Source organism: Prionailurus bengalensis, chromosome B4 (genome assembly GCF_016509475.1).
Source record: "Prionailurus bengalensis isolate Pbe53 chromosome B4, Fcat_Pben_1.1_paternal_pri, whole genome shotgun sequence".
In the NCBI taxonomy this organism is placed as follows: Eukaryota; Metazoa; Chordata; class Mammalia; order Carnivora; family Felidae; genus Prionailurus; species Prionailurus bengalensis.
This window is the reverse complement of record NC_057358.1, coordinates 33,954,359-33,977,276: the sequence shown is the minus strand read 5'-3', so window position 1 is coordinate 33,977,276 and position 22,918 is coordinate 33,954,359. Positions and strand designations below refer to the sequence as shown.

Below are 22,918 nucleotides of genomic sequence, written 5' to 3'. Positions count from 1 at the left end.
AGTTACAGTATCACTGGAATGGGTAGCCACCTGGACCCCCATTTCTAATGGATGAAGCCACCATTAATGGAAAAAACAGTCTGGCAAAGTACAGCATGCTTCACAACCTGATCAGTGCACAAAAGGCCCTTTGAATAAATAGTGCACCAAGACCTCATTCCTACTTCTTGCTCATTGCATGGAAGCCCATTCTTCATCTCTCAGATCCACTGCTGACCCTCTCGATGGTTATAATGGGCAGAAACCCACTAGAAGCCAAAGTTTCCTCTGTTTCTTAAGGGACAATGTGGGTCTCCTGCTCACAGGTTCCAACGGTTATCTTTTGCAGAACTCTTGGAATCAAAGCCCATAAAATGTGCTTGGGATTCCTGAGCAAGCCAGCTTGTGAATACATTGTTCTAGTCAGGTCCTTCTAAACATGAAGATCTCTGGCTCTCATTGTTTCCAGTTTCATGACATTGCTTTATCATCTGTCAAAGTTCATCTTGGGGTCCAAGCTCATGCAGACTTTTAGAGTGCTATCACTGACTTGCAATTACCCTACAGGGATCAGTCCTTGTGACTGTGGGACAGGTGGAGCCTTGGTATTTAGGCTTCTGGTCTACGTGGACATCCAACGATCTGAGGGCATTGGAAGGGGTCCAGCCAAGAACTGTGTGTGCGGACACTGGGCCAGATATATTAGCAGCGAGCTGTGCCCCTTGCTGGGCCTAGTGGGAATGAGGAAAATCATCTCCGTTCCACACTGACCGCATTCCCACTGGATGGATATATTGAATGCTCGTTAGTCCTGGCTGTAGTTCTATCCTCTCCCTTGTGTTTCTGACTGCCTCCTCATTCACAGGAGTGTTAGAGGTAGCACTCAGCAGGCAACCTTGGATGGGCATCGGGTTCCCACTCAGTTGTATGCTCAGTTATAGCCATCAGCATCTGATAGATATCCCAAAGGAGAATGAGCCTCCATACCCTGATCTTGGTGATTGGCTGTTTGTAGGCAGGGGTGGGGGAGTGGGGCCACCTCACCTCTCTGCTTTGCCTGATTGAAGTGACGTCCTTCTGAAATGGAGACCACACAGGAGCTGAAGTTTCCAAGGGATGGTCAGCACAGAAAGAGGCTCTTACGGTAAGAGGGCACCACTGCCCCTCTCCACACATTGGACCCACCTTCCAGCTATAGCACTGTCACTGCTCACTCCATTCAATGTTGCAAAAAGCAACAAAAGCCCAAGCAGGCCCAGGGTGCCCTAGGTCCTTCTGAAGAAAGAAAGCAGGCCTGGTCCTGACACAACTCCCAGATAGAGACTCCCAGATGGCGCTTTTCATAAGCTCTCTGGTGTTTCTTCTTATAGCCAGGTAGGTTACCAGGAGCTGGTGCAGGGAAGTGCCTTCTCCATAGAATTCCCTTTTCAAGCTCTGAAGAGCTCAGGCCCTCCTCATCCACTTTGAGGCATCATTGCTGTCTTGTGGCAACCAGGTTTTTCTCACACTGTTCAGAATCAGTGTTTGAAGAGTCCTATCTTCAATCTTCCCAGTCCTTGCGATTGGCCCAGTCCTTGCGATTTTGGGAGTTTTTGCCACAGGGCCTCTTCATGAAATCACTGGGTTCCAGAAGTAAGTGTCCATTCTGATGCCCAGGGCATTTGAAAGGACCCAGTAGAAGATGTTTGGTGTGTACACTGGCCAGAGATTAGGGCAGGGAGCTGGTCACCTTCTGGGCCGAGGGCAAATGAAACAAAACAGCTTTCCAAGTGGATCCCCTTTCCCAGTTGAAATGGTGAGTTTGGCCCACCTGGCACCCATTCCCGTCCCCTTGCTGTGTTTTTGAGAATGCATTTTTTTCTCCATTATGCACCATGGAACCATCCCTCAGTCATTTGACACCCCTGGGTAGGCCACAAATTCTCTGTTCCACCACAGTGTTGTCTCACAGAAGTGAGTGTATGGCACTTTCTTCATAGGCCCAGCATAGGTTTTCAAACACTTCCAACTGAGTGAAACCGGATTTTAGCAGAAAGATGGTTTCCCCACAGTATGTTTTCACAGAGTCCTGTATATTTACTTTTCCTCATCATTCCCAGCAAAGTTTCTCAAACACTTCTAACAGTGAAACAAGATGTTTCTTGAAAGATGGTTTCCCCAAAGATGCTTGACACAGTTGAGTACATGGTGCTTTCCGAACAAGCTCCCGCAGGTTGTCAAACAATTGTAACTTAGCGAAAGGAGGTGTTAGATGAAAGATGGTTTTTCCACAGGGTCTTTTCACAGATTTGAGTACATGGGACTTCTGCCTCGGCCCCACATAGATTTCCTAATGGTTCTAACTTTGTGAAAGGAGGTATTAGTTGACAGATGGTTCCTTCAGAGTATTGCTTCACATGGTCTAGTAAATCACTTTCCGCATCATTCCCTGCAGAGGGTTCCGAACTCTTCCAGCTTTGTGTTGCAAGATATTACGTGAACGATGGTTTCCCAAAGGGCATTTGGACAGAGGTGAGTATATGGCACCTCGCAAAATGGTTTCACCTCTTCTAACCTTAGAGAAAGGAGATGTTACTTGAAAGATGGTTTCCCCACACAGTGTTGTTTCACCTAGCTGAGTATGTGGCAGTTACCGTGTAAATCCGCATCCTTTTTCAAATTCTTGTTGGTCAAACAAGATTTTGGTGCAGAATGCTTTCTCCACATATCCCTTTGGAGAATCGAATGCCTGTGACTTTCCACATCGCCCCACATATAGATTTGAAACATTTCTAACATAATGACACAAATGTTGGTTGAAAGATGGTTTCCCCAAATTGCTGTTTCATAGAGGTGAGGATATGGCACCGTCAGTGTAGGGCACACTACACCGTCAGTGTAGGGCACACAAAATGGAGCGACCTCTTCTAACTTAGAGAAAGGAGATGTTAATTGAAAGAAGGTTTTTCCCCACAGTGTTGATTCACGTAGGCGAGTTATGTAAGGACTTACCGTGTACGTCTGCATGTTTTCAAGTTCTTGTTAGTCCAACATGATTTGTGTGGAAAAATGCTTTCTCTTCAGTATCCTTTCAGGGAATCGACTGTGTTACTTTCCGCATCACCCCGCATAGGTTTTCAAACACTTCTGACCTAGTGAAACAAGATGTTAGTTGAAAAGGGGTTAACTTAAGAGTGTTATTTCACACAGTTGACTATATGGCACTTGCCTTGTAAACACCCCCATAGGTGATTTTGAACATTTCTGACTTAGTGAAACAAGATACTAAGTAAAAGGCGGTATCACCACAGTGTGTTTCCACATAATTGAGTATATGGCTCCTTCCGGTTAGCCCCCGCATAGGTTTTCGAACACCTTTAACTTAGAGAAACCAGAAGATCCTTTCTCCACAGTATGTTTCCACAGAGTTGATTCTACATCACGTTCCTCATCGTTCCCAGCGAAGTTTTTCAAACACTTCTAACATGGTGAAACAAGATGTCACTTGAACGACCCCATGGTGTTGTTTCACAGTGTACGGCACGCTCCATTTAGGCCCCGCATGAGTTTTCCAACACATCCAAGTTTGAAGCAGATGTTGCTTTGAAAGGTGGTTTCTCCAAACGGCCCTTTGACAGAGTTGAGTATATGGCACCTCCCTCATAGGCCCGTGTAATCAAAAGATGTTTTCCCCAAAGTGCATGTGGATAGAGTTGAGTACATGGAACTTTAACGCGTAGTCCCCGCATAGATTTTTAGACACTCTTAACAGTGAAACTGGATGTTAGGTAAAAGATGGTTTACCGACAGTGTTCTTTCACAAGGCTGGCATATGTCACCTTCTTCATCATTTCCCGGAAACGTTTTCAAACACTACTGAACTAGTGAGACAAGATATTTACTGGAAAGTTGTTTTCCCAAAAAAGCTGTTTCACAGACTTGAGTAAACGGCACTTCCCGCAGAGGAAAGGAAATAGGTTTTCAAACACTTCTCAGTGAAACATGAAGCTAGGTGAAAGATGGTTTCTCCACAGAATTCTTTCATGGAGGTGGAATGTGTCACGTTTTCAAACACTTCTAAAGTAGTGATAAAAGATATTAGTTGAAGGACGGTTTCCCCAAAGAGCACTTTGACAGAGTTGAGTAAACGGCACTTTCCACATAGGTCTGGAAGAGATTTTCAAACACTACTGAGTGAAGAAAAATGTTACCTCAAAGATGGTTTACCCACAGTGTTCTTTCACAATGGTGACTGTATGGCACTTACCTTCTAGGTCTCGCATTGTTTTTTGCAGAGAGTTCTCCGTTAGTGAATCAAAACGTTAGTTGAAGGATGATTTCTCCACAGTCTTCCTTCACAGGGTCGAGTAAATGTCACTTTCCACATCATTCCCAGTGTAAGTTTTCAAACAATTCTAAGTGATACAAGATGTTCCTTGAACCATGGTTTCCGCCAGGTTCATTTTCGACAGACGTGAGTATATGGCTCTTTCCGCTTGGGCCCCCAAAGCGTTTCAAACAATTCTTAGCAAAACAAGATGTTAGTGGAAAGATTGTTTCCCCACGGTCTTGCACAGAATTGAGTGTACGACTCTTTCTGGCCCGACATAGGTTTTCAATCAATTCCAAGTTAGTTGAAGAAGATGTTAGTTGAAAGATGGTTTCCCCAAAGTGCATTTGGTCAGACTTTGTGTATATGGTACTTTCCACATAGGCCTCGCACAGTCCTTGTTTCACTCAGTGAAACAAGATATTAAGTGAAAGGGGGTATCACCACAATGTTTTTTCATGTACTTGAGCTTCTTTCCGATGAGGCCCTGCATGAGTTTTCAAACACTTCTAAAGTTAGATTATATGGAGCAAACAGATGTTAGCTGAAAGATACTTTCTCCACAGTATGTTTTCACAGAGTCGAGTATTCACCACGTTCCTCATCGTTCTCAGCAAAGTTTTTCAAACACTTCTAACATGGTGAAACAAGATGATAGTTGAGAGATGGTTCCCCCAAAGGCTGATTGAGAGAGTTGAGTATATGACACTATCTTCACAAGGCCCAAAGCTTTTCAAACATTTCTTAGTAAAATGAGTTAGTTGAAAGATGCCTTCCCCACAATGTTGTTTCACTGAGGTGTGTGTGTGGCACTCTATGTTTTCAAACATTTCCAAGTTAGTTGAACCAGATCTTGCTTCAAAGATGGTGTCCCGGGGTGCCTGGGTGGCTCAGTCGGTTGAGCGTGCGACTTCAGCTCAGGTCATGATCTCATGGTCCGTGAGTTCGAGCCCCGCGTCGGGCTCTGTGCTGACAGCTCAGAGCCTGGAGCCTGCTTCAGATTCTGTGTCTCCCTCTCTCTCTGACCCTCCCCTGTTCATGCTCTAGCTCTCTCTCAAAAATAAATAAAAAAAAATTAAAAAAAAAAGACGGTGTCCCCAGACTGCACTTTTTAAAGAATTGAGTATATTGCACATTCTTCATGGGCCCGTATAGATTTTCAAACACGTTAACACAGTTGTGCAAGATGTTAGTTGAAAGATGGTTTCCCCAAAGTGCAGGTTGACAGAGTAGAGCGCATGGAACTTTAAGCCATTAGTCCCCGCAGATATTTTCAGACGCTTCTAACAGTGAAACCAGATATTAGGTAAAAAGATGGTTCACCGGCAGTGTTCTTTCACACAGTTGAACCATATGGCACTTCCCTTGTAGGACCCGGATAGGTTATCAGTTTTTACTTAGTGAAACAAGCTATTACTTGAATGTTTCACCGCCATGATTTTTCACAGAAATGAATATATGGCACTTTCCACAGAAGCCGCCAAAAGTTTTTCAAACACTTCTAACTTAGTGAAACATGATGATAGTTGAATGCTGGTTTCTCCACAGGATTCTCTCACTGTGACCGGTGTCTGTCACCTTCCACATCATTTTCTGGAAACGTTTTCAAACACTACTGTACCAAAGATACAAGATAATAATTTAAAGATGGTTTCCCCAAAGTGCACTTTGAGAGTTGAATATATGGCACTTTCCGCGTAGTCTCAACATAGGTTTTCAAACAATACCGAGTGAAACATATTGGTTAAAGGATGTTATACCCACAGGGTTTTTTCACAAGGGTGAGTGTATGCCACTTACTTCTTAGGCCACGCTTAGTTTTTCAAAAAGTTCTTCCTCAGTGAAAAAAGATGCTCGTTGAAATATGGTTTCTCCACAATCTTCCATCAGAGTCAAATGTCACTTTCCACATCATTCCCCCTATAGGGTTTTAAACCACTCTAAAGTAGTCGCTGTACAAGATGTTCCTTGAAAGCTGGCTTTCCCAAAGCTCATTTTGACAGATATTAATTTATGGCCCTTTTCTCTTAAGCCCCAGAGACTTCAAGCAGTCTTTACTTCGTTAAACAAGATGTTCATTGAAGGAGTGTTTCCCCACAGTGTTTTTTCATAGCATTGAGTGGCACTTTCCTTCTAAGACAGACTTTGCTTTTCAAACATTTCCAAGTTAGTTGCAGATGTTAGTCGAAAGGTGGTTTCTCCAAAGTGCATTTTGACAGACTTGAGTATATGGGACTTTCCACATACGCCTCGCCTAGGTTTTCAAACAGTTTTAACGTAGTTATACATTTTAGTTGACAGTTTCTCCACAGTATTCTTTCACAGTGGTGTGTATGTCATTTTCCACTTTCGTCCCCGCTTTGGTTTTCAAACACTTCTAACGTAGTGATGCAAAATATTTGAAAAGATGTTTTCCCCAAAGTGCAGTTTGACGGAGTTGACTCTATCGTCCTTTCCTCATAAGCTCTGCATAGGGTTTCAACCAGAGGTAAGTTGAAAGATGGTCCCTCCACAGTATTTTTCACAGTGGCTGGTATGTATCACTGCCCAAATCGTTCCCTGCATAGGTTTTCACACACTTCGAACATAGTCATGCAAGACATTAGTTGAAAGATGGTTTCCCCAAAATGCATTTTGACAGAGGTGAATGTATGGAACTCTATGCATAGTCCCTGCAAAGTTTTTCAGACACTTCTAATGTAACAAAACTAGACTTTAGGTGAATGAGGGTTTACCCACCGTATTCTTTCACACAGTTGACTGGCCCTTACTTGTAAGTCCCGGATAGGTTTTCAAACAGTTTTGACTTAGTGAAACAAGTTACTCGCTGTTTCAGCACCATGCTTTTTCACAGAATAGAGTGTATGGTACTTTCTGCATAGGTCCCACAGAGGTCTTCAAACAGTTCTAACTCTATGAAACACGGTATCTGTTGAAAGATGGTTTTTCCATCAGTATTCCTTCACCATGTTGCATAAATATGTTCCTCATCATTCCCTGCATAAGACTTGATGCAATTACATCTTAGTGACAGAAGATGTTACTTGAAAACTCGTTTACCCAAAAGCAGTTTAACAGTTGTGAGTATATGGCACGTTCAGTACAATCCTCGCATAGTTGTTCAATCTCTTCGAACTTAAAGGAGACTTTAGATGGAAGATGGTTTCCTCCAGTGTTGTTTCACCTAGTTTGGCATATAACACTTACCATATACTTCTGGATATGTTTTCAAAATCTTGTACCTTAGTGAAACACGTTGTTTCTTGAAAGATCGTTTCTCTGCAGGAAGTATTGAATACATGACACTTTCCACGTCGTCCTCTGCCCTGGGTTCCAGTTTTAACTTAGTTATATGAGATGTTGGTTGACATTTTCCCCAAGATGCAGTTGGACAAAGTTGAATGTATACCACTTTGCGCTTGGTAACGCCATAGAGTGTCAAACACTTCTGAGTGAACTATGTTGCTAGTTGAGAGATGGTTTCTCTGCAGGAATTTTTCCCAGTCGCTAGTAAACTCACCCTTCCACATGACTCCTCTCAAAATTTTTCAAATACTCCAAACAGTGATACAAGATGTTTGTCAGAGTTGAGTAGATAGCACTCGTTTCTGGCATCGTCCCGTTATTTCAAACAATTTTAACAGAATGAAACAAAATGTTATTTTATAGATGGTTTACCCATGGTGTTCTTCCACAGAAGTGAGTATATTGCACTTTCTAGGCCCCGCATAGGTTTTCAAACACTTCTCACGTAGCGAAACATGCTGTTAGTTGAAAGATGTTTTCCCCCAGTGCTCTGTGTTGTTTTACATAGATGAGTGAGTATATTCCACTTACCTTATACGTCCAAATACATTTTCAGACACTTGTAACAGGCAAACAAGATGTTTGAAAGAGTTTCTCCACAGGGTTCTTTTGCAGTGGCTGGTATATGTCACTTTCCTCCTTTTTCCTCACACAGGCGGTCAAACCCTTAGAGAAACTAGATGTTAAAGAGATGTAATTTCAGACAACTGACTCTATGGCACTTATCTTGTAGGTTCTTCGTATGTTTTCCAACAGTTTTGACTTCATGAAACCAGATATTGTTTGAATGGCTATTTCACAAGTCATTTCTTTGCAAAAATGAGTAAGTGGCACTTTCTGCGTAAGTACACATAGGTTTTCAAACAATTCTTAGTAAAACGATATTTTAGCTGAAAAGTGGTTCCCCAAAGTGCAGTTTGACATAGTTGAGTTAATGGCACTTTCCGCCTTGGCTCTGCATAAGTTTTTCAAACACTTCTAACTTTAGTGAACTAACTTTAGTTAGTTGAAAGATGGTTTTTCCATGGGATTCTTTCACAGAGCTTGGTGTCTGTCACCTTCCACATCCATCGTTTCCCAGGTACATTTTCAAACAGTACTAAATTAGTGATACCAGACATTAGTTGAAATATGGTTTTCCCAAAGAGCAGTTTGACAGAGATGAGTTTCTGGCACATTCCGCACAGTGCCAACATAAGTTTTCAAACACTTCTGTGTGAAACAAAATGTTAGTTCAAAGATGTTTCCCCCACTGCAGTGGGACAGAGTTGGGTATAATGGCACTTTCCACATGGTTCCCGCATGGTTTTTCAAACACATGTAACTGAAGGAAACAAGATGAGTTTAAAAGATGGTTTACCACAGAGCCTTAACATCCCACTTAAATGGACAGATCATATAAGTAGAAAATCAACAAATAAACGAGGGCTTTGAATAACATACTACACCAGATGTACTTAACAGATATATTCAGAATATTTCATCCTAAAACAACAGAATACACATTCTTTTCAAGTGCACATGGAACACCCTCCAGAATATATCACATGTTGGGTCATAAATCAGGCATCAACTATTACAAAAAAGATTTAGATCATACCATACATATTTTTAGAACACAATGCTATGAAACCTGAGATATACCACAGACATACACACAAAAAAGTTGGTAATACATGGTAGTTAAAGAACCTCCTACTAAAGAAAGAATGAGTTAAATAGGAAATTAAAGAATAAATAGAGGCAAATGAATGGCTCAATTGCTTAAGCATGTGACTCTTGGTTTCAGGTCAGGTCATGATCTTGTTGCATCCACACGACTCCTGAAACAGAATGCCACGGGCACCAGTGACAGTCACAACAGTTTATTACAATGAGAGGCAAGGCCGACCGATTGGGACCAACACTCTTGATAAGAGTGCGGCCTCGAACATCCGGGGTACAGAGTTTTTATAACTGATCACATCTTTTTATCATCACCTGGGAACAGAACAGTTTCCAGATGAGTTAGAAAGAGTTGGCTAGGGGCGCCTGGGTGGCGCAGTCGGTTAAGCGTCCGACTTCAGCCAGGTCACGATCTCGCGGTCCGTGAGTTCGAGCCCCGCGTCAGGCTCTGGGCTGATGGCTCCGAGCCTGGAGCCTGTTTCTGATTCTGTGTCTCCCTCTCTCTGCCCCTCCCCTGTTCATGCTCTGTCTCTCTCTGTCCCAAAATAAACAAAAAACGTTGAAAAAAAAATTTAAAAAAAAAATAAAAAAAAAGAAACAGTTGGCTAATCAAGTGTTTACTTTAAACTTTCTGCCTCTAAGTTGCAACCAGTGGATCTCCTTGACCCTGTCTCTGATGCTCTTTTCTTAGAAATTTGTTCCCTTAATTGGTGAAGCCTAATTTACAAGAGTATGAGGCGTAATTTATAAAAGTAAAGCAAGGCTCTTATCTCTGAACCTTCAATGTCAACACAAAGCTGTTATTTTTCAAGCTAAGCATTAGCCTTACACTACAATTTAACCCTTACATTTCCCCCTTTTCTTGTCAGTGAATCAATCCCTTGATTCATCATTAGGAACTAAGGGGATATAATTAGACCTGATCATCATAATTTTTATTTCACTAACTCGCTTCTTGACATATTGTACTAACCAATTGATAATGCACGGGCCAATAGTTAACCCGAAAAGTAACAATAGCAGTGGCCCAGCTATGGCTAAGCAGTGATGAGCCAGGGGGACCAAGAGAATAAACTTTGATACCAATTATTGCTGGCTTCCCTGGCACGTTCCTTGGCCCTAAGATTATCCCTGACCAAACTGAGAGTGTCTCGGATTACTCCGGAATTGTTCGCATAAAAACAGCACGTTTCTCCGAGGGCCACGAAGAGGCCCCCTTCCTTCATGAAGAGAAAATCAAGCCCTCTTCTGTTTTGTAATACAACCTTGGCTAAAGAGTCTACTTGGTGTTCTAGCCGAGAAATTGAAGTTTCCAAGTAGCCTAGGTCTCGGTCCACTTGCTTGCTTACAGTTTTGAAATTTTGGTCCCCCACAATGAGTCCAGCAGTTCCAATAGCTGTGGATCCCGCAATTCCCAGTCCCACTAGAGTGGAATGAGGACTGGTGCTGCCCTTTTTACCCTGGTATGTTAGCCAATTTTTGTTCTTGATCCCTGTGTCCACATCCATAGGTAACCACATAGGGGTTTTCGGGGACTGGAGGAGCAAAGCCCGTTGGCTGTTTAGTAACTAAAGTCCCCCATGAGTCCCCCACCAAGTCACATAAAACAAAAAAAACAAGGCACAGTGGAAGAGGTATTAGATGCTATCACCTTCCTCGTGACAGTGTCCCTGAGTTCCCATTGGTATGGCCAAAGAGATAGGGGATGCAATTTCATACAGTCCCCCACACTTAACACCATATAAACTCAAAAAATTATTATGCCCGCATCAGTCTTAGCTTTAAAGTATCTTCTGGGTGTCTTTGAAACTTCCGTTGCTGTTTGTCATCTGGTTCTGTATCAGTCTGGGTTGTTCCCGCCTTCACACAGTTTTTCTTAACCTGAGAGTGATGAACCCAGGTTCCGACACCATCTACCTTGGCTGTGTGCGTAGTCAGAATCACGGTGTGTGGTCCTTTCCAGCGTGGCTCCAGGGTTTTAGGCTCATGCCTTTTGACCCAGACTGTCTCTTGGTTGAAAGGGGTGGGGAAGAACAGGAGGATGAGTGAAGGCTTCTCTCAAGGCCCTGGTTATTTCCTTCTGTACATGTTGCAGGTCCATGAGCGAAGCCAGCAAATGGTCCCGTTCCAAATGTTCCATTATGTTGTCTCCTAGCCTCGGCAGGATAGGTGGAGGTCTGCCAAATAAAATTTCATAAGGGGGAAAATCCCTTAAATGGAGTACAACGCTCTCGCAAAAGGACAAAAAGCAGGACATCAACCCAATTTTCGCCTGTCTCAAGGGACAATTTGGTTAAGGTCTCTTTTAGGGTCCGATTCATCCTTTCTACTTGACCCGAGCTCTGGGGTCTATATGCACAATGTAATTTCCAATCTATTCCCAATGCCTGGGCCAGACCCTGGGACACCTGCACCATGAAGCCTGGGCCATTGTCCGATCCTATGCTCAGAGGCAGCCCGAATCTAGGGATTATTTCATTTAATAATTTCTTAACTGTCGCCTGAGCCGTTTCTGATTTAGTGGGGAATGCCTCGACCCACCCGGAGAAGGTGTCTAGAAAAACAAGCTAATATTTGTATCCGTATTTCCCTGGTTTAATCTCAGTAAAATCTACTTCCCAAAAGCGGCCTGGCTCAATTCCTCTATCTCTTTTAGCTTCTGAAACCTTCCTATTTGCACCCTGATTCACTTGGGCACAACTTACACACCTTTCAACCACCTCTTCAATCTCTTTTCCCAGCCCTTGTGTCCTGAACTTCTTCCGCACTAATTCCGCCATCTTCGTTTTTCCTAGATGAGTCCCTTGGTGGAGCTGACCCACCATGCGCCGCCCAAGTGCCGCGGGTAAGAGTTTCTTACCTTCAGGATCCTGAAACCACTTTTGTCCCGACATCTTCCCCATCTTCTGGAAATCCACTCCAAATCTTTAGGAGTGTAACTGGGCTCCAGTGGGAGCAGGGGCTCTGTCAAGATCGGTAGCTCCAAGGCACTTTCACTTTTAGTTAGGAGAGCTTCTCGGGCTCCTGCATCAACCAGGCGGTTTCCGACTGCCTCTAGGGAGTTGTCTTTTTGATGTCCTGGGCAGTGAATTATTGCCAACCTTGCAGGTTCCAAGATGGATGCTAGAAGATCTAAAATTTCAGCTTTATTTTTGATGGCCTTGCCTTCTGCTGTGAGGAGACCACGCTCGATAAATGGATCCGTGTACATGCGCAGTTGCAAAAGCATAGTGGCTGTCCGTATAAATGTTAACTGACTTGTTTCTTCCAAGTTTTAGGGCTTTTGTTAGTGCGATGAGCTCTGCGGGTTGGGCTGAAGTTCCTGGGGGAAGGGTCTGTTGCCATAAAACTTCACAGTCTGTCGTCACCGCAGCACCGGCACACCTTTGCCCTTGAAACACAAAACTACTGCCATCTAAAAACATGCGGATATCAGGGTCATGTAAAGAAATGTCCGTAAGATCAGAGCGGAGGGACGAGATTTTTGCCAAGGTTTCTGGGCGAGTGTAGAGGGGAAATCTGCCCTTCAGGCAGCAAAGTGGCTGGGTTTAAGGTTGTGGGAGCACAAAAACATATTCGGGGCTGGTCGATTAACAATGCTTGATACTGGGTAATCCGAGCATTTGACAGCCATCGCTCTGGGGGAGCCCGCAGTAAAGTTTCCACTTCATGGGGTCCCGTGACAGTGCTTGCCCCAAGGTTAGTTTGTTTGCATCTTTAACTAGAAGCACGGTGGCGGCAATTTGTCAAAAGCATGGGGGCCATCTGGAAGCAACTGGACCCAGCGGTTTGGATAAATAAGCCACCGGTCAGTGCCAAGGTCTTAAGCGCTGAGACAGAACTCACTTGGCTATCCCCCCCTTTTCGGCTACAAACAAAATGAATGGCTTGGTGGGATCTGGCAAATCCAAAGCTGGTGGGGTTATGAGAGCATCTCGTAAGGCTTTAGTTTGAGTCTCCCCCCCACGTGAAGGACTCTGGAGATCCTTTGAGAGTGGCATATAAAGGGGCCTCCAGTTCAGCAAAACCAGGTATCTACAGTCTGCAGTAACTTGCCCCAAGGAACTCGCGAACTTGTTTGCGAGTTCTAGGCTGAGGAATATCGAGTATAGGCCGAATTCTTTGTTTACCAAGATTAGTGCTTACATTTTTTAAGGTTGTAACCTAAATAGGTCACTGCAGTATGACAGATCTGTGCTTTTCTGGCTGACACTCGGTACCCCAGTTTTTGTAGAAGACTCAAGAGTTTTTTGGTGGCACTCAGGCATTTCAGATAAGGGGCTGCCAACAAGATATCATCAACATATTGCAGTAGAGTTACCTGGGGGTTGGAGATCCGAAATGGCTCTAAATCTTGGTGCAGGGCTTCATTAAAAAGAGTACGAGAATTTTTAAATCCTTAGGGGAGTCGTGTCCAAGTGAGCTGTCCGGCTTTTCCCTCTTCAGGATCAGTCCATTCAAATGCAAATAGTGGCTGGCTTTGTGGGGCCAGCGGGATGGCAAAGAAAGCATCTTTTAAGTCCAGAACTGTATAATACACCTGAGAAGGGGGAAGCAAACTAAGGAGGGTATAAGGGTTGAGTACAGTAGGATGAATGTCCATTACCCTGGCGTTTACTGCTCTTAGGTCTTGAACTGGCCAGAAATCAGATGAGTTAGGCTTCCGGAAAGGAAGGAGCAGAGTATTCCATGGCGACTTGAATAGGATCAAAATGCCAGAGTCGCGCAAACGCTTGATGTGAATAGCGATTCCCCACCTAGCCTCCCGGGACATGGGATATTGTTTTACTCTTACCAGAAGCGCGGATGCCTTAAGTTCCACTATTATGGGAGCTTGATGAATTGCCAGCCCAGGTGGATAGGTTTCAGCCCATACCTGGGGAAAATCTGTCTGGAGGCTTTTAAGGAGGGGATCGACTGCATGGATATTTTCATTAGGCACTGGAGTGAGCAGGCCCTCTTTCCCAAGTGGCACAGTCACCATTACTGTTGTTGGGCCATCCTGGCCTTTAATATGCATACCCCCTTCAGTGAATTTCAAAGAAGCTGTTAGTTTATGCAGTAGGTCTCTAGTAATCCACAGTAGGGGCATTCAGGCATGATTAGGAAAGAATGTGTAACAGTTTTACAGCCTAAATCTGCTTGTCGGTCAGTGGTCCATTTACAAGTCTGGGACCCAGGTCCTCCTTGCACCAGGGTTGCCCCTTGCCTGGTGGGGCCAGGATCTTGTTTTAAAACTGAAAAGGTTGCCCCAGTGTCACCAAGAAAGTCTTAGGTTAGCCCCCTATATTAACAGGGACCAACAGCTCAGAAGGGGCCACCGAGCCGCAGCCCCGTCAGTCGAAATCGACTCCGATCACAGATACCTGGGGTGGCCGAGTTTTGCGTTGGGCTAAGTTGGGGCAATCCTTTTTCCAGTGTCCCTCTTGTTTGCAATATGCACACTGATTTTTCCCTAGTGACATTTTAACCCTTTATCTTTTTTCTTTTGTTCAGGCCAGAATTCTCTGGGAGTTCTGGGTCTTCTTCCCTCACGGGCATCCAGGACGGCTGCCACCACCCTGCTTAAATTTTTTGTCTGTCTTTCTTCCTGAGAATCCCTATTGTTGAAAACATGTTGGGCTATTTCAACTAACTCAGATAAATTTTTTCCTTCAAACCCATTTAATTTTTGTAACTTTTTCCAAATGTCTGGGGCTGCCTGTGAGACAAAAGCCAGATTTAATGCCCTTCTGTTTTCAGGTGCCTCAGGGTCAATAGGGGTAAAGGTGCGGTACGCCTCCATGAGCTTTTCTAAGAAGGCTGAGGGGCTTTCCTCAGCTCCCTGAATTACTTCTGTTACCTTAGACATGTTTGTGGGCCGGCGGGCGGCCGCTCGGAGACCTCCCAGTAGAGTCTGGCGAAATAGGGTTAATGATTGCCTACCGTGAGGAGTGTTTGGGTCCGAATTCTCAAGATGCGAGGAAGGAAAAACTTCCTCCAGCACAGCAGGATCCACGGTGGGTTGCCCGTTTGGCCCCATCACTACTTTCTGGGCCTCACGACGGATCTTATCTCACTCCTCAGTGGTGAAGAGAACCTGCAAGAGCTGCTGGCAGTCATCCCAGGTTGGCTGATGGGTCACAAATATGGTTTTAAGAAGAGAAATTAGGGGCGCCTGGGTGGCGCAGTCGGTTAAGCGTCCGACTTCAGCCAGGTCACGATCTCGCGGCCCGTGAGTTCGAGCCCCACGTCAGGCTGTGGGCTGATGGCTCAGAGCCTGGAGCCTGTTTCCGATTCTGTCTCCCTCTCTCTGCCCCTCCCCCGTTCATGCTCTGTCTCTCTCTGTCCCAAAAATAAATAAATGTTGAAAAAAAAAAATTAAAAAAAAAAAAAAAAAAAAGAAAAAAAGAAGAGAAATTAATGCTTGGGGTTTATCTGAGAATGAGGGGTTTTGAAGCTTCCAATTATAAAGGTCGCTAGTGGAGAAGGGTACATAAGTCATAAAATGTCAGACTTCACCCTGCAGGGGTGACCCCGGACAAAGGTGTAGGGCAGCGGGAGGGGGGTGGAAGGGAGTCCCTGACTGGGTGTGAGACAAGCTCAGGGGAATGTCCCGACTCGGGCTTGCCTCCTGATCTGAAGCATCTTGACCCATATTTTTTTTGGGCGAGAACTATAGGGCGGCAGGTGGTAAGTTTCTTCTTTTTCCTCTGGTGCAGGTGCAGGGGGCAGCCTCTTAGTCCCGTCAAGATTCTTATTTTGAACTCCAGATGGGCTGCCTTTGAGTGGTAAAGCTTGTACTTTAGGGAGGCAAGGGGGAAGGGGAAGGAGAAGTTTTAACCAATCAGGAGGGTTTTCGATGAGGGTCCTCCATGCCCCAATATTTGGGATTTGGTCTTCGTGCCTAGAAAAGACAATATCACGAAACTTTATACCAATGTAAGGTCAAAGGTCCCCTGTGGAGGCCATTCCACCTGAAAGCTGGTCCATTCCACCTCGCAGAGAATTCGAAGGACTGGCTTCTTAATGTGGAGGCCGAAAACTGAGGTAGCTCTCTTATAGTCCTGGAAATGGGTTAGTATGAGACTCAGAGGGGTGGGGGTACTCTGATTTTGACCCATGGCAAAGATAGGCAGAACTGACAAGGACGCACAGTCAACAGAAGACAAGACATGAAGAAAACACAAGTTTGAGATCTCTAGGCCAGTAGGCCGTGGCAGCCACCTGAAAATAAGATCCTTCTTGACAAAAACCAAACCAAATGGGGTCCACCAGCGTCCCGGTAGGATCCCTGACTCTGGGTCTATAGCCGCGTCCAGCAGACCCTCCTGAGTCATCCAAATGGCGCGCCCCAAGAATTCCTTACCTCTCCCAATCCCGAGCTTCTTCCCAGGGGTTGGTGGAGCAATCCGCAGAAAGGGCCCTGTTTCAGACCTTTAACTTTCTGGCGGAACAATCCAAGGAAAGGGCCCTGTTACAGACCTTTAACTTTCCTGGCCAATGCACCAAATGTTGCATCCACACGACTCCTGAAACAGAATGCTACGGGCACCAGTGACAGTCACAACAGTTTATTACAATGAGAGGCAAGGCCGACCGATCGGGACCAACACTCTTGATAAGAGTGCGGCCTCGAACAGCCGGGGTACAGAGTTTTTATAACCGATCACATCGTTTTATCATCACCTGGGAACAGAACAGTTTCCAGATGATTTAGAAACAGTTGGCTAATGAATTGTTTAGACTTTCTGCCTCTAAGTTGCAACCAGTGGATCTCTTTGACCCTGCCTCTGATGCTCTTTTCGTGGAACTTTTGTTCCCTTAATTGGTGAGGCTTAATTTACAAGAGTATGAGGCGTAATTTATAAAAGTAAAGCAAAGCTGTTATCTCTGAACCTTCAGTGTCAACACAAAGCTGTTATTTTTCAAGATAAGCATTAGCCTTACACTACAATTTAACCCTTACAATCTCACGTTTGTGACTTCAAGGCCTGTATCAGGTTCTGCACTAGTGCAGACCCTGCTTGGGTTTCTCTCTTACTCTCTTTTTCCCTCCCTTGTTTATGCTGTCTCTGTCTTTCTAATAAGCTTTAACAAAATAAAATTTAAAAAATTTTAAAAATACATGGGAGCAAATGAAAATGAAAACATGGTAGTCTACAACCTTTGAGGTGCAGCAAAGGTGGGCACAAGAGGGATGTATATAAGCTTGCCCAAGAAACCAGAAAAGTCTTAAATATACAGCATAACATTACACCTGAAGAAGCTAGAAAAGGAAGAAAAAAATAAAGCCTACAACCAGCAAAAGAAGGGAAATAAACATTAGACCACAAATCAGTGTTATTAAAAAAAGTAGAACATATCAGTAAAATTAGGAAATGGTTCTCCAAGTTAATAAAATTAATAATCCCTTAGGCTTATCAAAAAGAAAAGAAAAATGAACCAAATAGGTAAATTCATAAATGAAAAAGATCACAATGAACACCAAAAATAAATAAATAATACCAATTGTAAGAGTATATTATAAAAAATTATATGCCCCAAAATAGGAATTCTGGAAAAAATAGACAAATTTCTAGAAATATACAGAGTACCTAAATTGAAACATGATGAAATGGAAAATTTGGACAGAAACTTAACCAGGAAAGAAATAGAATCAATAATCAAAATTCCCAGCCAACAGAAATCCAGGGCCAGATACTTTCAAGGGCAATTCTACCAGACATTTAAAGACAGTTAATACATTCTCCTCAAACTGTTCCAAAAAATAGAAATGGAAGGAAAACTTCCAACCTCCTTCTGCGAGGTATTAGCTTGTTTCCTAAACCAAAGACCCTACTAAATGTCCCTGATGAACATGGATGCAAAAATTATCAAGACACTAGCAAATCAAAATCAAGAGTATATTAAAAAAATTATTCAACACAATCAAGTGCGATTTATTCCTGGCTTGCAGTGGTAATTCATATTCACAAATCAATCAACGTGATACACTGCATTAATGCAAAAAAAAAAAGATAACACACATGATTCTCTCAATAGATGCATAAAAAGTTTTAACAAAATAAAACATCCATTCTTGATAAAAACTCCTAAAAATCCCACTAAAAGGAGAACTACAAGTTTCCCTGATGAACATGGATGCAAAAATTCTTAACAAGATACTAAAAAACTAGATCCAACAATACATTAAAAAAATTATTCACCACCCTCAGTGGGATTTTTTCCTGGTGCAGCGCTAATTCATATCCACAAATTAATCAATGTGATACATCACATTAATAAAAATAGGATAACCACACGAACCTCTCAATAGATGTAAAAAAGGCATTTCAAAAAAATAAAGCATCTTTGTTGATAAAAACTCTCAAAAAATCAGGGAATACAAGGATCATACTTCAAGATCATAAAGGTCATATATGAATGGCCCACTACTAATATATTTTCAATGGGGAAAAACTGAGCACCTTCCCCCTAAGATAGGGAACAAAACAGGGGGTCCACTCTCACCACTGTTATTCCACATAATGTTGGAAGTTCTAGGCTCAGCAATCAGACAACACAAAGAAATAAAAGGCATCAATTGGGAAGGAGGAAGTCAAAGTTTCTTCACAGATGACATGATACTCTATGTGGAAATCCCCAAAGACTCTACCAAAAACAGCTAACACTGATACATGAATTCAGCAAAGTCACATGATATAAAATCAATGTATAGAAATCCGCTGCACTTCTATACACCAATGATGAAACACCAGAAAAAGAAATCAAGGAATCAATCCCATTTATAATTGCACCAAAACCCATGAAATATTTAGGAGTACACCTAACCAGAGAGATGAAAGTTCTATATACTGAAAAGTATAGAAAGTTTATGAAAGAAATTGAAGAAGATAGGAAAAAATGGAAAAATATTTCATGCTCATGGATTGAAAGAAAAAATATTGTTATAACGTCAATACTACCTAAATCTACATATTTAATGCAATCCCTACCATTAACACCAGCACCCCTCACAGTGTTACAACAAATTCTAAAATTTTTATGGAACCAGAATAGACCCCAAATAGCCAGAGTAATCCTGAACAAAAAGAAAAGAAAGCCATAGACTTCAAGCTGTATACCAAAGCTGTAATCATCAAAACACATAGATCAATGAACAGAATACAGAACCCAGAAATGGACCAACATATGTAAGGTCAACTCATCTTTGACAAAACAAGAAAGAATATTCAATAGAAAAAAGTCTCTTCAGCAAATGGTGTTGGGAAAGCTGGACAGTGACATAGAGAAGAATAAACCTGGACTACCTTATTATGCCAAACACAAAAATAAACTAAAAATTGATGAAAGACCTAAACATAAAACAAGAAGCCATCAAAATCCTAAAGGATAAAATAAGCAATAAACTCTTTGACCTCGGTTGCAGCAACTTCTTACTAGTCATGTGTCCAGAGACAAGGGAAACAAAAGAAAAAAATGAATTTCCTAATCTCACTAAGATAAAAAGATTCTGCACAGAAAAAGTAACAGTCAGCAAAAAAAGGCAACTAATGGAATGGGAGAATATATTTGCAAATGACATATCAGATAAAGCATTAGTAACCAAAATCTATAAAGAACTTATCAAACTTGGCACCCAAAAAGTAAACAATCCAGTGAAGAAATGGGCAAAAGACATGAATAGACACTTTTCCAAAGAAGACTTCCAGATGGCTAAGAGAAACATGGAAAATGCTCAACATACTCATCATCAAAGAAATACAAATCAAAACCACGTTGGGATACCACCTCACACCTATCAGAATGGCTAAAATTAACAACTCAGGCAACAACGGATGTTGGTGAGATGTTCCCATTGAAGAAAGGGGAACCCATTTTTCATTGCTGGTGGGAATGCAAACTGGTTCAGCCAGTCTGGAAAGAGTATGGAGGTTCCTCAAAAAAACTAAAAGTAAAACTCCTCTACAACCCAGGAATTCTGTTACTAGGTATTTATCCAAAGGATACAGGAATGTCAATTGGAAGGGGCACATCCACCCCAATGTTTATAGCAGCACTATTGACAATAACTAAATTATGGAATGATCCCAAATGTCCACTGACTGATGAATTGATAAAAAAGATGTGTTATGTATGTATATACAGTGGAATGAAAAAGAATAAAGTCTTTTCATTTGCAACAACATAGAATTAGAGTGTATTATGCTAAGTGAAATAAGTCCATCAGACATATGATTTCACTCTTCTGTGGAATTTAAGGTACAAAACAGATGAACATAAAGGAAGAGAAGCAAAAATAATATAAAAACTGAGAGGGAGACAAACCATAAGAGACTCTTAAACACAGAGACCAAACTGAGGGTTGTTGGGGGGGTGTTGGGTCAGGAAGAGGGCTGGAGGTGTGAGGGACATTAAGAAGGACAATTTTTGGGATGAGCACTGGGTTTTTTATGTGGGTGATGAATCACCGAATTCTATTCCTGAAATTATTATTACACTAACTTGGATTTAAAATTTAAATTAATAATAATGAAGAGGAAAGTGTCCACATGTCAGTTTCAAGCTGTGTCCTAACCATGAGGCAACACAGGGAAAGAGAGAGCTCCTGGGAAAAGAGCTGTTCCCAAACTCTTAGCTTCTGCAGTCCATAGAAGGGAAAAGAAAGGGTAACCTCTTTCTGTCACATAGTTGTGCTTCTTTCAATTGGTGTCTAGCTCCATGGCCAAGCCAGATGGCCACTTGGGCAAAATTGTGGCTCTACTCTGGGGGTGGTGGGCAGTGAGCCACCATGGAGAGAAACCAAAAGGATTCCATTTTAGATATACTCCAACTCTGCTGTTTTTCTGCTAGGCCTCATTTACTCATGATCCATATTTTGCCTTTGAATAAAGAAACCACGTTCCTATTTCAAAGGGAAGCAAAAAGTTAATTCTCTGAATTTTGTCCTAGGCCTCAAACACCTGATAACACCCAACTGCCAGATCTCAAACATGTTCCAGGACATGAACTTAAATCTTGGTTGATGCTGGCATCCATTACCCCTACTTCCTATAATTTATGGAATAACACCTGTTGTTCACCTGACACTCACCTTTGATTGGACCCTACCTTGGATTCCTGGAGGAATATGTACCCTAGACTTTTTTCTAATGTAACCCTCTCAGCAATGATGAGACTTATTCCCCTTTCCTTCATGTATCCCAGACACTCTGCTGTTCTATCACCCTATTCAATAAACTATGTTTCCATAAAACAAAAAACAAAAATCACTTCTAACATAGGATAGAGGGAACATACCTCAACATTGTAAAGGACACATACAAAAGACACAGCTAATATTATCTTCAATTGGGAAAAACTGACAGATTTTCCTCTACATTCACGAACAAGACAAGGATGTCCACATTCACCACAGGTATTTAAAATAGTACTGGAAGTCTTAGACTCAGCAATCAGACAACAAAAAGAAATAAAAGACATCTAAATTGGAAAGTAAGATATCAAAATTTCACTATTCACAGAAGACATGATACTCTATACAGAAAAAAGGACTCCACCAAAAATTGCTAAAACTAATTGACAAATTTAGAAAAGTCGCACAAAGTCATCATATATTTCTGTTTCATACATTCTGTTTCATTTCTATACACCCATAATGAAGCAGAAAGAGAAATAAGGGAATCAATCCCATTTACAATTGTACCAAAACCATAATATACATAGGAAAAAATCTAACCAAAGAATTAAAAGACCTTTACTCTGTAAACTATAGAAGTCTTATGAAAGAAATTGAAGAGGGCTCAGAAATAGAAAAACATTACTTGCTCATGGGTTAGAAAACCAAATATTGGTAAATTGTTTATAAAATCCAAAGCAATCTATACATTAAAGCATTCCATATAAAAATACAAGCATTTTTTCACAGAGCTAAAACAAACAATTCTAAAATTTGTTTGGAATCACCAAAGACCCTGAATAACCAAAGCTGGAGGCATCAAAATTCCAAATGCCAAGTTGTATTACGAAGCTGTAGTCATCAAGACAATAAGGTACTGGCACAAAGGCAGACACATAGATCAATGGGATATAATAAAAAACCCCGAAATGGACTTATCACTGTATGGTCAACAGATATTGACAAAGAAGGACAGAATATCCAATAGAAAGACAATCTCTTCAACAAATGGTGTTAGAAAACATCAAAAGAATGAAACTGTACCTCTTGCTTACACCATACACAAACACAAATTCAAAATGGATAAAAGACATAAGAGACAGGAAACCGTATCAATACATGCAGAAAAAGCATTTTACATAGTCATATGTAAAATGAAATCGTATCAATACATGCAGAAAAAGCATTTTACATAGTACAACATCCATTATTAATAAAAACACTCAACAAACCTCAACCCTGGGGATAGAGGAAACATACCACAATGTCATAAAGGCGATATGCAAAAAAAACCCCAAAACGAACAACAAAACAATATTCTCACGGGGAAAAACGTGAGGGATTTTCCTCTTTGATCAGGAACAAGACAAGAATGTCCACTCTTACCATTGTTATTTAACACACCAGGGGAAGTCCTAAACGTAGCAATTAGATAACAAAAAGAAATAAAATGTATCCAAATTGGCAAAGAAGGCACTATTCTTCACTATTTGCAGATG

General features: G+C 42.1%; 1 protein-coding gene across 1 annotated transcript; it reads right to left on the bottom strand.

The window, feature by feature from the left end:
* Positions 1-13,394: 13,394 nt before the first annotated feature.
* LOC122473561 lies at positions 13,395-15,281 on the bottom strand. The gene is given in 3 exon segments (XM_043564236.1): positions 13,395-14,341; positions 14,344-14,496; positions 14,795-15,281. Coding segments are annotated over 3 exon segments (1,587 nt in total).
* Between the last annotated feature and the right edge of the window lie 7,637 nt (positions 15,282-22,918).